At 32.2% G+C, this 15,866-nt stretch overlaps 2 protein-coding genes across 2 annotated transcripts; one reads left to right on the forward strand and one right to left on the reverse strand.

The window, feature by feature from the left end:
• Nucleotides 1–1,443: 1,443 nt before the first annotated feature.
• Nucleotides 1,444–4,019, reverse strand: LOC134231247 (uncharacterized). Its single transcript, XM_062713189.1, has 4 exons — nt 3,739–4,019; nt 3,008–3,188; nt 2,403–2,612; nt 1,444–1,448 (listed from the first exon to the last, which is right to left on the reverse strand). Exons 1-4 carry the CDS (start codon nt 3,880–3,882, stop codon nt 1,444–1,446), a joined length of 540 nt encoding a protein of 179 aa, XP_062569173.1. The 5' UTR covers nt 3,883–4,019.
• Nucleotides 4,020–4,072: 53 nt separating this feature from the next.
• On the forward strand, nt 4,073–12,164 carry LOC134231245 (pre-mRNA-splicing factor 18-like). The gene is made up of 7 exons (XM_062713187.1): nt 4,073–4,159; nt 4,250–4,363; nt 5,124–5,245; nt 9,282–9,411; nt 9,695–9,862; nt 10,972–11,040; nt 11,439–12,164. The coding sequence occupies exons 1-7, from the start codon at nt 4,088–4,090 to the stop codon at nt 12,162–12,164; spliced, it is 1,401 nt and encodes a 466-aa protein (XP_062569171.1). The 5' UTR covers nt 4,073–4,087.
• Nucleotides 12,165–15,866: the final 3,702 nt, after the last annotated feature.

The following is a 15,866-nucleotide window of genomic DNA, read 5'->3' on the forward strand; positions in this document are numbered from 1 at the left end:
TTGAATGACTTTGAACGTCACTTTATTACAAATAATTGTCCATCAATCGAACCGCAGATGATAAATATATTTTAACTGATGTATGCAGATGATACTGTTTTGATATCTGACTCAGCTGAGTGTTTACAAAGAATGTTGGATGCATTATATACATACACAACGGAGTGGAATCTAACTGTTAATGTTGAAAAAACAAAAATTAAATTTTTCGCAATAGTCGTAAAATACTTAAAAATGAACGTTGGATATACAACGGTTGCAATGTTGAAGTTGTTAATCGGTTTAATTATCTAGGTATGTTGTTTAATTATAATTGAAAATTTACTGAAACACAGAAACATTTTTCATGTCAAGGTAATAAAGCTATGTACGGTGTAAATAGTAAAATCAGGGATTTGCATTATAACGTAGAAACACAATTAGCTGTATTCGATACGTATGTTAACAGTGTTATGAGTTATGGTGCTGAAGTATGGGGATTTCACAAGGGTCAAGACATAGAAAATGTTCACTTAAATTATTGTAAAAGAGTCTTAAAGGTCAGACAAAGCACTAGTAATGATGCAGTTTATTGTGAAACAGGTAGATTTCCACTTATACTTGAAAGGAAAAAGAAAATTTTGAAATACTGGGTGAAATTAAAAGACAGTGATAATTGTAGATTACAAGTATGTTATAAAGATATGGTTGAAAATAATGATGAATGGATTGTAAACATTAAGAAGGAATTACAAAGACTTGATTTAGCTGACATGTATAATAGTGATTGTATTAATAATAATACTCTGAACATTATATTTCAAAGAATGTATGACTGTTATAAACAAGAAATTATGGCAAGAATTTGTAATTTATTTAAGAAAACCATTGCATTATAAGTATAGAATACCTATCAGTCGTTTAAGGCTATCAGCTCATGATTTAAGAATAGAAAGGGGAAGGTATAGTAATATAGAAAGAAAAGATAGAAAATGTGAAATATGTATGTCAGGTGAGATAGAGGACGAATTTCATTTTGTATTAAAATGTCCTCGATATGAAGAACTTAGAATTAAATTTATTAAGAGTTATTATTCTAAAAAACCATCAGTATTTAAATTAGTACAGCTACTGAGTTCTACAAATACTAAAGAACTATGTAACCTGGGCAAATTTTTGTACTTTTCTCATCAATTAAGAAATGATGTTCTAAATAATTAAATGATATTGTTATGTAATTAACACATGTATATTGTATAGCCTGTACAAATCTTAAGTATGAATATTGTATATCTATGAGATGTAATGTCTCCGGTTGAAATAAAATACAAATACAAAATCATTTTACATTGAACTCATTACTAGTAATTAATCTTTGACTGGATGGATGTCCACTAATTAATGTCAAGGGATGAATGGATCTTAACTATCTCCTTTTTAGTGCAATCAAAATGCATAATTGTGTCATTCTGAAATTAAATCAGAAAGCAAAGCTTTTGTATAATAAATTTGTTACAAAGATTTATACAAAAAAAAGGGGGCATGCCGATTCCAATACCCCCCCCCCCTCCCCCAACACACACACACACAGCATAATTAGTTTTAATTATAAGATTATACAATATCAAGTAAGTATATTATACAATATCTTATTAGTTTAAATTGCTTTTTCTCAAAGTCATTAAATAAGTTAGGCTTGTCACTAAAACTATTTAAGCTTAAGGCTGATTCCTTCACCCAGGTCCCAAGGGATATAAACAGAGATATTCTACCAGTTAGTTCCTTACACCAAACTAATTAATTTCTCTCTAATTTGACATGATTTGACATGCAATTTTCTGTTACGAAATTCTCCTTGACCAGTGCTTGATAATTATACCCTTGGGACAGGTAGATTATCTCTTATAAATAACATTTGTTATGGATTGCTGTAAGTATATAATGAAAAATTTTTTTTCTTAATTTAACCTTTTTTAAATAGGGATATAGCTGCGCACTCTTACAATTTTGGGGATTTGTGTAATTCAGTAGTAAAATAATTTTTTTTTTTAAATTTAACTTAAATTAAAGGTCACAGTGGCCTTGAAATAGGCTGTGATATACCTTCTACCCAAGATGCATAAATTGGCCAAGTTTGATGCTTGTAAGTCTAACAGTTTTCTAGTTATGAGCCAAACAAAACCACAAAACGAAACAGAAAAAACGCCTGTAAAATGCATAAAAATCATCCAATTGTCCTGAAAATACCAGGTGCACACTTTCATATGGTTAATAATAAGCGTACAAATTTTCAGACAAATCCATCCAATAGTTTCTGAGACAAAGTCTTGTCTACAGACGGACGGACAAACGGACAGACAGACGGACATGCTGATTCCAATATACCCCCCTAAACTTCGTTTGCAGGGGTATAAAAATCATACCTCTGAGTAAATGTAAAAGGGCATCTGCATTTTCACACTGTTGCTGTCTCACATAAGAAAAATGAACAACAAACACATCTAGAATTCCCGAGTGATCTGTTCTGACTTTAGCATGAATAATAACTCTTTTATTTGTGTCTGGTCCCTGCTGATATGGAACAACCTTTCTATTTGCAGACACAATAGGATATCTGTTCAAAATTCCAATACCTAAAACATCACAAACAAGGGATGACTTTGTGTTTATTCTTGACAAAAAATTACAGCATTAGCAATATTATCATGATTATGTTCACTGTATCAAAATATGAAAATTACAGCAATAATGTTCACTGTATCAAAATATGATAATAAAAAAAGAACATCATAAATATTTTAAATTCATTAAGGAGTTTTTACCATGGATGTAAAATTTACTTTATTACTACAGTGTTTATGCCCACAATATAAGGATAATTATGTTGATGTAAAAATCATTCAACATGAAGAGTTTTCTTATCTCTTTAGTTAATGAGGCTTACTGTATGTCAGACTAAAAAATTAATCATGCACTCATATTATGTCATTCTACATTAAGAATTAACCTTTCACAGAATGTTGGATACCTTCTCCCTTCCATCCTCTATGAATCAAGTTATCCTTCCTTGACACATCATTTGCTTTACTTATAAATGACCACTGGTATTCAGGAAGCAGTTTCTGAAGATCAGACACCTGGTTCCTTCCTGTTTCAGCATCAAATCTCACCTCTTGAAAACCAATGACATCAGACTGTTCTTCCCTTATCTAAAAAGACATGCATGTTTACAGAACAACGGTTGCCTTTTCTGCAGCCAGACAGAATTCCTTATTCAGGTCTAGCACAATCTCTTGATTTAGCTATATAGCTTGAAATAGATATATTGCTTTGCTAAGCTTATTAATGCAAATCTAAATCAAAGATAGTTCTAATATTGCAGCTTTTGAAACATAACTATTTCCATTGTTTCAGTAACTGTGCACTATGCATGCTATGCGTGTGATAAAATCCAAAGGGCATTTTAATAGAACATTTGATCACATTATTCATGTTATTATAATGAATATAATGATTATAACCAACTTCATCATGTACATGTCATATCATTCTGCCAATGAACACTCTAAATAACAATTTTGGATTGATATCAGGGATCTCATTAGCTGCAGAACTGTAGCACTCCGAAAAATAATATACTGAGGGGCCGATCTGTCAATATATATATTTTTGGAGAGCTATTTTTCTGCAGCTAGGATCTTATGGATCCCTGCAGATATGCAGACTATAAAATAAATATCAGATCTTGATGAAACACACCATTCTTGCAATTCGATATTTTCTAAGATTCCAGTTAAACATTATGTTCCATAAATTGTATGTTGTAACCTTCATCAGGCCGAATACTGGCGATGTCAAATAAAAACGACAACAATAATGTGATGATAAGCATTTTTCTTCCATTATCCGGGCACCGTCCAAGTTTGTGTTCCGAATTATTTTCAGTACAAGAACTTTGATTAAATAAGATTTTACTACTTGACGATTTAAACCAATCTACATGTAATTCTCAACCACATTCTTAGAAGTGTCCATTTTCGCCTTCGTGAACAGAAGAGCTAATGAGCAACTACCAATTTGTAAACATTGCATACAGTAGCAAAAAGATATGGATTTTAAAGCATTGCTACAAGCAGAAATTAACAGAAAAAGACAAAAAGTAGAATCGAAAGACATACTTGTAAGCTTTTTACATTTTTCTTGCATTAAACTACACGTTGAAGATCTGAAATATTTTTTGTTTCATGTAAAACTTTTTTTATGATTTCAGACACCAAATAAATTAAAGTATTTCAAACGAGGAGATTTAACAGCAAAGGAAGAGGAAGAATATTGGAAAAGACAAAAAAGAGGCAATGACAAAAAACAGGAATCTCCAGAAACGGTTGTCATTTTGCCTTTATCATGTTTACCATACATCTGATCACTTGCAATATTAACCAGCCAGCTAGATTAAAGTCCCTGTAATGGTCTGTCAGGTTAATCTACCACTTTCAGTCAGTTTATCTCGTGATTTCAGAAATCTTCCAAATCTCAGACCAAGTGTGCCTCACAAAATGATTTGAGAGAACGTGCTTGAATTCTTACCGTAAAATTTAACATTTTTATCATGTTTATTCACAGAAAATTTATTTCCGCATAAATAAATTTTTACCTAAACTTACATATGAAAATAACTAATATTTGTGTAAAACTTTGTCTCTTTATAAATCCCCAAATCACATTTTGCTATTACGAAAATACGGAAATCGGAAATACGCTCGTTTGGAATTTACCAGTTAGTTTTGGTTATGATCTGTCTTAGTTTCAAGCTTTTAAACGCTAAAAAAGAGAAAGATTTCAAACACATCCATGATGTCAGGTTGCCAAAATGCTGTGGTTTTATAAAATGAAAAAGCCCATTTGTTAAACCATGTTTTTGTAATCAGAAAAGCAGTTGTTCTCCTTTATATATATTAAATATCGACGGAAAGTGAAATCTTACTGGCAAATGCAAAATCTCATGGACAATTCTAATCGCAAATACTGAGAGACAATGACAATGAAATGGGTTCTATTCTAGTACATGTATTTTACTAAGGTACATGTACTACTAACATGACTAAATGTTCTAATTATAATCATGCTATTAAATTGAATATCAGGAGAAAGATACACAAGAAGAGCTTGTAGGACAGTCTGAAGAAAAGGTCCCTCAACTGGCAAGAAAAGAGGTATTTATTGTCAAAATAAGTGATGCCAAAAAACTATATACGTTTGAATCATTGTACAGTGTTTATTGAGGTTCTATTTTCATTGGCAAACAAAAATACATTGGTTAGTTTGGACATAATTTTGTGAATAGCACATATATTCCAAAGACTGAATATTCAATACTTTGGAAAGAAAATAAATGTTCATTGGGATGAATCTGAGGGTAAGGCCATAGGGCAACCCACTGTGGCCACAAAATCCATGAATATTCAAGTCCCACAAAAATGATTCCACAATATCCATCAGTTAAGAGTTTTTTGTTGAACAGACAGACAATGCCTGAACTGTGATGGGAATTGTTGAATTTTAGTAGGACAGTATTACAGTACTCATTTTATTGATTTATTTAGCATGAAAAATTTGAATTCTTTATTAAAGTGCTTAATTTGTAATTGCCAATTAGAAAAAAAAACTTATTCTTTTCTATACATGTGAACTTTAAGCATTTAAAAAAGGGGCTAATAAGATTTAAATAACTTGTAAATACATATACATGTAGAATTGGAATGGTCAAGTTGTATTTATTCTTAATATTTATTCTTAATTTAAATACATAATTTAAGGGGGATGTACGGCCACTTTTAGTGCAGTGAGAGCAAAATGTAAACATTTCTTCAAATGGCTAAAATACATTATATTTTGATCAAATTTTAAGTCTTTTTGATAAAGATACAATAAATATGCATAACCGAATGCATGTTGTGCATATATAATCTATACTTCTGCAGAAAAATGCTTTTGATATGCTCCTTAGAACTGCGCAGCTACAGAATTCAGCAGAGCCTTAAAAAATCCAAAAAAATATGCAAACTGTGTATAAATGTTCTCTCTACAACCATTTGTTGAGAAAATGTCTAAATTTTGCACTTTTAAATGATAATTTCAAGTTCAAAACAAGGTACCGTTGTCTTCAAAAAGAGTGTAAAGAACCATGAAAGTAGTTCATGGATAGCAGCACGTGGTCTATTTTTAGCACAGAATCTTGTTTTCCAGACCTCTTCTTAATATGGAGGGGCATAACAATCTTTAAATGTAGAAGAGAATTACAGTTGCAAAATATTTCAAATAATATGAACACTTTTAAAAGAGGAAAGGTGTTATAGTGTGGCTTGAAGTAATTTATTTAGTATTATTACCGAACAGTTGTTAAATAGTTTACGTATTTATTTAAAAAAAAATTAAACTCTTTGATTCCAGGTAAGGAAAAATAAGCACCATCAAAGTTAAAAATTAAGAGTTTGTAAGTTTGCCACAGATAAATTATATTATCTATTAAAATTTTAATTATCACCAATAAAACACAAAGAAATTAGACACATAAAAATTGATACGAATGACCTTGTTTTAGTACCTACTAGTACGAAGCGTTATCAAAAAGTTCGCGAAATATCTCTATATCTACAAAACCACAATTCAGATTAGATAGCCAAACACAAGTTCTATAAATAGCATATGCTGAAGTTTTCTTCCTTGTTTGTGATGTCACAATCTGAAAATGACGTCATTATTCAGGTACTTTTGACGAAAAATGGTTGTCTCAGTGAAACTCGTTCAACAAACGACTATAATATTTATGGCACATGTATATCTTAGAAATGCCTTTGAAGTAGCGTATAAGAATTTGTTCACAGTTTATTAAATGGCCTCCTATAATTTTAATCAATGATTGGATATCGTTTTAGTGAAGGAAGGCAGGTGGTTAAATATGATACTTGTTATGTTGCCCGGTGAAAGCAAGTTTGAAAAGGGATGTGTTTTTTAACAGCAATATTCTATCAAAGACCTTCAATTAAAATTTTACACTTTGAAAAATACTTGAATATTTCAACAATAATATAAATATCAAATACCTAAGATATTGTTTACTTTTTTATCACCACTCGTATACTGTGTCAAATAAACATGCATTTACAATTTTCATTACAGAGGAGCAACAGTTGAAAAGGCATGAAATCATTCAGAGTGGGTTAGGAGATTTAATGAATAATTTTTTTTTCTATTTGCCCATATTTTCAAAATTACAAATGTACAAAGTAAAGAGAAAAAAATCAACATATAAACATCTTTAAAATGATGTTTGGTGGTCCTCCCAACTCAGGGAAAAATTATTGGGTCCGTATTTATAGGTGAGAAAAAAATTCCTTAAAATTTAAACAGAATTGTTGACGGAAGAAAAAGAAAAAAATATCGTGTAATGGGATGTTAAAAAAATGAGTCGGGCCATTTCTAGGTAGTAGATCGGGAGAGAGGGCAACCAAATATTTTTATAACAAGTGGTCTTATAAAGCTAGTACATGTTCCATCACATACTTAGTAATGCAATTTTTTTTAATCTTTGACACTATTTTGAAAAACAAACATAGGATTTTCGGGGCGGAGGGGGGGGGGGATTAACACTCACTTTTTTTGCGATGATAGACTAGCATATGCAATGGACCTTTCTTTGCAAACATTGTGCTCGCTTCTAAATTTCATAGAAACAACTCATTATATTTTATCAAGCTTCGTATGTTCAATGAGCGAGAGCTTACAACGTTGTCAACATAATGAGACATGATGCTTTTTTGTGTCCAAACATGACCCCATACAATGTGTGGGTCATTGCAAACATTCTAGCTATTTATGTGAGGTGCCTGAAGGAAATCCTATAACTGCCTATTTTTTCTATCTAACTTCTAAACAAAATAGACGTAAGTACCAACTTTTCGAATGTAAGACATGTAATTACAATTTATTTTTCATGCACTGCATATTGTTTAACATTTTCAAATTAAATGCTAAGCATCCTCCTTGCAGTGCCCCATTTGAAAATAACTTCTATCGCCACAGAAAAAAGACCCTCCGTAAACACAAATGTTTAGGACATTTTTATCTTTTTTTCTTGAGTTTTAAAGAAACCAACAAATTATCAAGACTTGTTCCATAAAAATTAAATATAATCATGGTAATAAACGTCAGCAGATATATACACATGCCAACCATGTGCTTAGTGGAATAATATTAACGAGGAATTTCGAGTTGTAAACAGGACAGTTTTTCCCGATTTGCTGGAGTGAGGTTAAAATCGCGTTTTTTCATTAATCAGACGATGCGATGCAACAAATAAAAGTAGTAAGTAATATAACCTGATGATTATTACTTAGTAATTTCTTGTCTTGATGTTATTATGGTCGCATTTATTCTAAAATCATTGTTATTCGAACTCTGTGTGACAGAGGAATGGCGGACGAAATAAACACATGGCCTCAGGAATACACCCGTATGAAAAATCAAATTTTCAAGAATTATGGATAATGACAAGAAAAAAACGAAACAAATGGTTGTAGCCATATTATCAATGAATCAAACTAACTCCATTTTCAATGCATTTTTCATCTCATGAATGCTGTAGCTGCGCAGTTCTAACATGATTAATTTTCTTCTAATTAAGACAAAATAAACTTAATTATTTACTAATTTTGGTCTCTAACTGTAGGTAATTAGTGCATTAGCACTTTGAGTAACTTTGAGCTAGTTTAGTAGAGTATTAAGCGCATTCTTGGTATTTCTTAGTTTACAGCAGACTAGATCCAATATGGCTTGTACATCCCCCTTAAAGGAAAATTTGTTCAAACTTTTGAAATGCACTAAAAATTTCTTTGGAAGAATCTGTCAAAAAAGTAAATGGCAAAGATATTGATCATGGTTTTGAATGCTGACAGAGTGACAGTCCCTTTATAATGACAGGTATTGGACTTTTACGAGGAGCGCTGACTTTCACAGTTGACGCTTACTTTTACACTAGGGCTATGTACGGTAGCTTTTTTATGACATAAATATTTAGCTCAATGTTTCATTAAACGAAAATAACGGGTTATTTCAATGCAATATAAGTTGTCTTTGAAGAAAACGACAACCAACCTACCCTCAACTCCCGGTCTTCACACGTAAGTGCCCCTAACACCATACCTATGACCACTAGAAAGGTTTTCTTATGCATTATCAATTCTGTACTTCCGTACATGATACAAGTTTAAATGTCCAAGTAAACCGTCAACTGTAGAAGTCAGTGCTTCTCGTAAAAGTCCAATAAGAAGACTTAGAGAGAGACACGAGCCTATCCGACTCTCTGGGGAGAGTGATTATGAAGCTTATCTTCGACTAAAAAGACTGGAAACTGACGGCCCTGATGCCAGAGAGGTATGTTATTTGTTTCAAAAGAAAACCATAGTTTTAGTTAAGATTTGTTCAAGCTTTTTTTTTTTTAGATAATACTGCAATAGTTTCAATACACAATTTACAGATATAAATGATTTGTGCTTTCAAACAAAGATGTTTTCCCCCATGTTTTCTGTAATGAGCATCTATCACAAAGGTGGGTCTCAATAATTACATGTACCCAATATTGCTAGGATACAGGTAGATACAAAATACATAGATCTATGCTTGTATATTACCAATGTTTGGCATTTTCTGTTAACAGGAGGGTTTCAGGAATGAGTTCAAAGCAGCTATGGACAACGTGGACGAAGACTATTTCAAAGAAATGGTAGAAGCTGCCACGTCGGGCGAAGGTGGCAAAAAGTCAAATGATGTCTCAATCAAAGATGACGGATACCATGGTGGAGGACATTTAGCTACACTTTATTCAGTCCTCACTTAATTCGGTAAAAGTGTATTCCACAAACCATAAATTTTAAACAAAACTAGAGCCGAGCTCGTTGCAAAGCAACGAGTAGGTCTTCCGTCCTGTTTGACCGGAAGTAACTTTTATTTAAAAAAAAAAAGAAAAATGACGTCTCTAATGATTTAAATCTTCCAAATCTATGTTGATAATTGCAAAAGTAAGCAATTTTTGCTACTTTCTGTTCGACCGGAAGTGACATCGACGGACGGAAAATTAAGTTTTATACTTCCAGTGACAAATATTTCCCAAAAACGTGTCAAGAACGGCAAAAATATGCATTTTCTGACTACTTCCGGTTTGGCTCTTTTAGGCGTTCTAATTTTTTACCCCTATGTAGCGCCATTTTGAATACAGAAATCGAAAAACAAAAACCGATGTGCACAACTTCAATCCTTCTATTATCTAAAATTAGTAGAATTTCTGTTCCAGCCTTTGTGGTCTCTGAGCCTTTATCTGGAAATGAAAGCCTATAAATTTTCGTTTAAAGGGAAATAACTCAAAATCGGAAGTGAATTTTTGAAATATTAGACAACATTCTAATAGAGTTTAGTAACATCTATAAACTCTGAAAATTTGAGCGAAATCTATTGCGAAATGAGTGAGATATGAGGCTTCAAATTTGTCGTCTAGGAAGTAGAAGGAAAAAAAAGAATAATAATCTTTACCAACAGAATCAGTAGAAGGTCTTCCGTTTCCAACTTAATTAATACAATTAAACTTTGTTTTTTGGAACTAAATGGGACAAAGGAATAGAAATTTAACAAAACCAATAACTCAAGGTATGGAGGTTAAAATACTTGAAGAAAAAGTGGTTGGGGCTTACAAATCACCTTGATATATCTATATGTTTTTAAGATAATGATCACTGAGATTCTCGATGATTGATTATATATATGAATTTTTTAATGGAAAAGCTTTGAAAAGAAAATAGTCAGGCTTGTTTAAACATACTGTTCTTGGACATAAGCCAAACTTTTTACAGAAAGTTAGTTTTATTGAAGTAATTAGTTAAAATGCATGTTTCTGTTTTTTGTATATCTAAATATAAGCTGTAACATTTTTTTTATGAATAGAAAATGAAAGAAGAAATAGGAAAAGGTGACTCAGGGAAAAACTCTGATATAATTCTGAGATTTCTGAAAGTAGGTAAAGAAAGAAAACAATGCAAAATACAGAATAACATACTGTAAGTCGTTTTAATTCCATGGTTTTAAAATTTCATGATATCTTGAGAAGCACCCTTTATGATGGTTTTAATTTCACGCTGCAAGAAATTAATTAAAATTTCGTATTAGCATTTATGTGTTTTTAAACACTTATAATAGCATTCATGATGTGTTAAATTTTGCGGAAAAATGATAAATCGAGAACATAGGGAAATTAAAACCATCATGATTGTTTGCCAATCTACAGTAATATCCTTGACTATCTTAAACTACATGGGAGCTAATGATATAAATGTCAATTAATCAGCTAATCCTAACTTTGAGAATATATTGGAAACTTTAAAATGAGACTAAGCTCTTATTTTCTGTCACAGTACCTATTGAAAATGTGGAGACAGACATTAAATGAGAGGACAGAGGAAGAGAAAAGGACGTTAAAGGGAAAGGAAGCAAGTGCCATTCATACACAGACTGTCAGCTATCTAAAGCCCCTATTTAGGAATCTCAAACACAAGGTACAATATACTGTCAGCTATCTCAAGCCCCTGTTGAGGAATCTCAAACACAAGGTACAATATACAGTCAGCTATCTAAAGCCCTTGTTTAGGAATCTCAAACACAAGGTACAATATACTGTCAGCTATCTCAAGCCCCTATTTAGGAATCTCAAACACAAGGTGCAATATACTGTCAGCTATCTCAAGCCCCTATTTAGGAATCTCAAACACAAGGTACAATATACAGTCAGCTATCTAAAGCCCCTGTTAAGGAATCTCAAACACAAGGTACAATATACTGTCAGCTATCTCAAGCTCTTGTTTAGGAATCTCAAACACAAGGTACAATATACTGTCAGCTATCTAAAGCCCGTGTTAAGGAATCTCAAACACAAGGTACAATATACAGTCAGCTATCTCAAGCCCCTGTTTAGGAATCTCAAACACAAGGTACAAGGTACAATATACAGTCAGCTATCTAAAGCCCCTGTTAAGGAATCTCAAACACAAGGTACAATATACAGTCAGCTATCTAAAGCCCCTGTTAAGGAATCTCAAACACAAGGTACAATATACAGTCAGCTATCTCAAGCTCCTGTTTAGGAATCTCAAACACAAGGTACAATATACTGTCAGCTATCTAAAGCCCCTGTTAAGGAATCTCAAACACAAGGTACAATATACAGTCAGCTATCTCAAGCCCCTGTTTAGGAATCTCAAACACAAGGTACAATATACAGTCAGCTATCTCAAGCTCTTGTTTATGAATCTCAAACACAAGGTACAATATACAGTCAGCTATCTAAAGCCCCTGTTAAGGAATCTCAAACACAAGGTACAATATACAGTCAGCTATCTAAAGCCCCTGTTAAGGAATCTCAAACACAAGGTACAATATACAGTCAGCTATCTCAAGCTCTTGTTTAGGAATCTCAAACACAAGGTACAATATACAGTCAGCTATCTCAAGCTCTTGTTTAGGAATCTCAAACACAAGGTACAATATACTGTCAGCTATCTAAAGCCCCTGTTAGGAATCTAAAAACACAAGGTACAATATAGTCAGCTACTAAAACTTTTGTGTTCAATTATTATAAAAAAGGTATATACGCATTTTTTTATTTACTGAAAATTTCGGTATAATTGATAGGTACGCGAACTCCTGTGCCTCAAACACATAGTTCAATATACAGTCAATTATGGCAAGCCCTTGTTTAGAACTTCAAAATACAAGGTACAATTTTTACCCTGGGGGCCAAATAAGGGAATGAAAAATACTGTCATCAGAAAGCAATATCATAAAAGTGGAATATGACTATGGATCTTGTTAGTATTTAAATATTAGAGGAAAAAAACCTCATCATTTTTAGCTCACCTGAGCCGAAGGCTCAAGTGAGCTTTTCTGATCACATTTTGTCCGTCGTCCGTCTGTCCATCTATCCGTCCGTCTGTAAACTTTTCACATTTTCGACTTCTTCTCAAGAACCACTCGGCCAATTTTAACCAAACTTGGTACAAAGCATCCTTGGGTAAAAAGGAATTTAAACTGTTAAACTGAAGGACCAAGTCCCCTTACAAGGGGAGATAATCAAGAAAAGACAAAAATAAGGTAGGGTCATTAAAAAATCTTCTTCTCAAGAACCACTGGGCCAGAAAAGCTGAAACTAATATGGAAGCATCCTGGGGTAGTGTAAATTCTAAATTGTTCAAATCATGACCCCCGGGGATAGGGCGGGGCCACAATGGGGAATCAAAGTTTTACATAGAAATATATAGGAAAAATCTGTGAAAATCTTCTTCTCAAGAACCACTGGGCCAGAAAAGATGAAACTTATGTGGAAGCATCCTTTGGTAGTGTAGATTCTAAATTGGTCAAATCTTGACCCCCAGGGGTAGGGCAAGGCCACAATGGGGAATCCAAATTTTACATAGAAATATAAAGGACAAATCTTTGAAAATCTTCTTCTCAAGAACCACTGGGCTAGAAAAGATGAAACTTTTTGAAAGCATCCTGGGGGAGTGTAGATTCTAAATTGTACAAATCATGACCCCCGGGGGTAGGGCGGGGCCACGATAGGGAATCAAAGTTTTACATTGAAATATATTGGAAAAATCTTTGAAAATCTTCTTCTCAAGAACCACTGGGCTAGAAAAGATGAAACTTATGTGGAGGCATCCTGGGGTAGTATAGATTCTAAATTGTTCAAATCATGACCCCCGGGGGTAGGGACATGTTATATATGTTTCAATTAATAAAGCAAGTTGCTTCCAAAAGATCGGTCATGATTTTAAGTAGGTATTTATTGTTTCCATGGAAACAAATCCTGCTGCAGTAATTCAGATATAATTATGTCAGTTTAAGTTTGAGTTCATCTGTTTTTGTCCCGGTAAATAAATTAATTAGAAGTATAAACAAACATTGGTGGCATTGCTATGAATTTTGTATACTGGTACATCAATACTTATTTGGATCATTCCTGAATTATCTGGTTACCATAGCAACTGTTTGTTTTTTTAAATTTTGAATTTCTAGTCTATTTTCATGTTAGTAAAATGACAAGGTTTATGGAATTTATTTTATTGAAGAAGACACATAATCGTGCAATAAAGCAGTAGATTTTGTATATAAAACATATCAATGAAAAGGATTTTCCTGAACTATTGGCTGCCTTAGCAACCATTTTTAAAAATAAATTATGAATTACAATCAAATTCAGTTTATTTTACTGAAAAAGAGAAAAAAAATAATGAATGAAGCTATAATTTTATTTGTTGTATACTTGTCAGTATAACAAAATCTGTGATAGCAACCAATATAAGGAATTGTTCAAAAACTATTTGGTTACCATAGCAACGTGATTTTAGACGTTTGAATTTTTATTTATTTTTCTTTGAAATGTATATAAGTGAAATAACAAATATAAAAGTTATCTATTTAAAATTGAAGAAATTAAATCATGCACTGAGGCCACAGATTCCGCATAATGACAACGTCAATAGCTATAGTGATTTTTCCTGACTTTTTGGTTGCTATAGTAACAAATTATTTTTGTTTAATTTATGAACTTACATATTTATCATAATATTGTAAAATTATGATGTTTAGTAGTGTGATTTGCTTTACTTTTGACCTTTTTAAAGTTATGATGCACAAAAAGGAGCCAAATGTTGAATCTACAAATTAATCCAAAATTTCCATAGCAACCATTTTTGTTTTCGTTTTATCTTATTTTAAGAAATAATACCTCTCTAGAAATTTTATATTTTGTTGAGTTAGGAATGACCTTTTCAGTGATGGTAGTTGTTTGTTATGGGTTGCCCGCGTTTTCTTGCTACTATGCTTAGAAAATGCCAAAAATTGGGGTTTTTTTCAAATTTGTAAAATTTTGAAAAATTCACTCTTTTCACTCTTTTATGACCAACTACTGAATAATTTCATCAGTTGTGGTAGTTACTCCAACAAATAGTCTATCAGAGTAGGCAAAAATTAAATCTGTAAATAATATACAGAAAGTAGAAATTTTTGATGAAGATGGTATACTTTCCGTAGGTTGCTCTGTATTTTTGGCCTCAAAATGGTGGTTTTGGTTACCATGGCAACCGGGACTCAAAATAAAAAATTAACCCCAATAATCTATACATGGTGTTTCTACATTGCATGCAAAAAATCATCAAAATCTGTGATGTACCATTTCCAAAATTTTTCTAAATTCTTTGATTCTTACAGAGAATGACTCTTAAATTTCATCGCGGCATGATGGATGATTCGTTCTCCCTTACTTGTAGATTTAAAAAAAAGATATAATAAAATGAAAAATTAATAAAAGAAAAGAGAGACGGAAAGAAAAAGATGAAAAACAACCCTGTATTCTCAACACATCTAATGATATCTGTACTTAATTTTTTTTTAAAATAAAAAATAAATACATGTACACTGTTACAAGTGAAGTTTCTTCTTTATTTTTTCCAATAATTTTATTATAGAATATAAAATAATTGGAATGGGTACAGAAGGTGTTCAGGGTAACAGCATGCATTTTAGAGACAAATATAATTAGTTCTTCAGCAGATGCGTCAGACTTAACGCAAAAATAATTTCAGTGACAGGAAGAGGGCATAGTCATTTTCTTCTACAACAAGGACATACATGTACAATACAAGAACTTCCTCTTCCTCTTTCGATCAGAATTTTTTATGTAGAAGGTTAGCACCTCTTATGTTATACGATTATTATTTGGGTTTTCTGAACCACAGCATTTATAATACAGCAAAATAAATCATCTTCTGGATTACTATTTGATAACA

The sequence above is a fragment of the Saccostrea cucullata genome, unplaced genomic scaffold (genome assembly GCF_032062105.1).
Source record: "Saccostrea cucullata isolate Sc308-1 unplaced genomic scaffold, CSIRO_AGI_Scuc_v1 ctg4374, whole genome shotgun sequence".
In the NCBI taxonomy this organism is placed as follows: domain Eukaryota; kingdom Metazoa; phylum Mollusca; class Bivalvia; order Ostreida; family Ostreidae; genus Saccostrea; species Saccostrea cuccullata.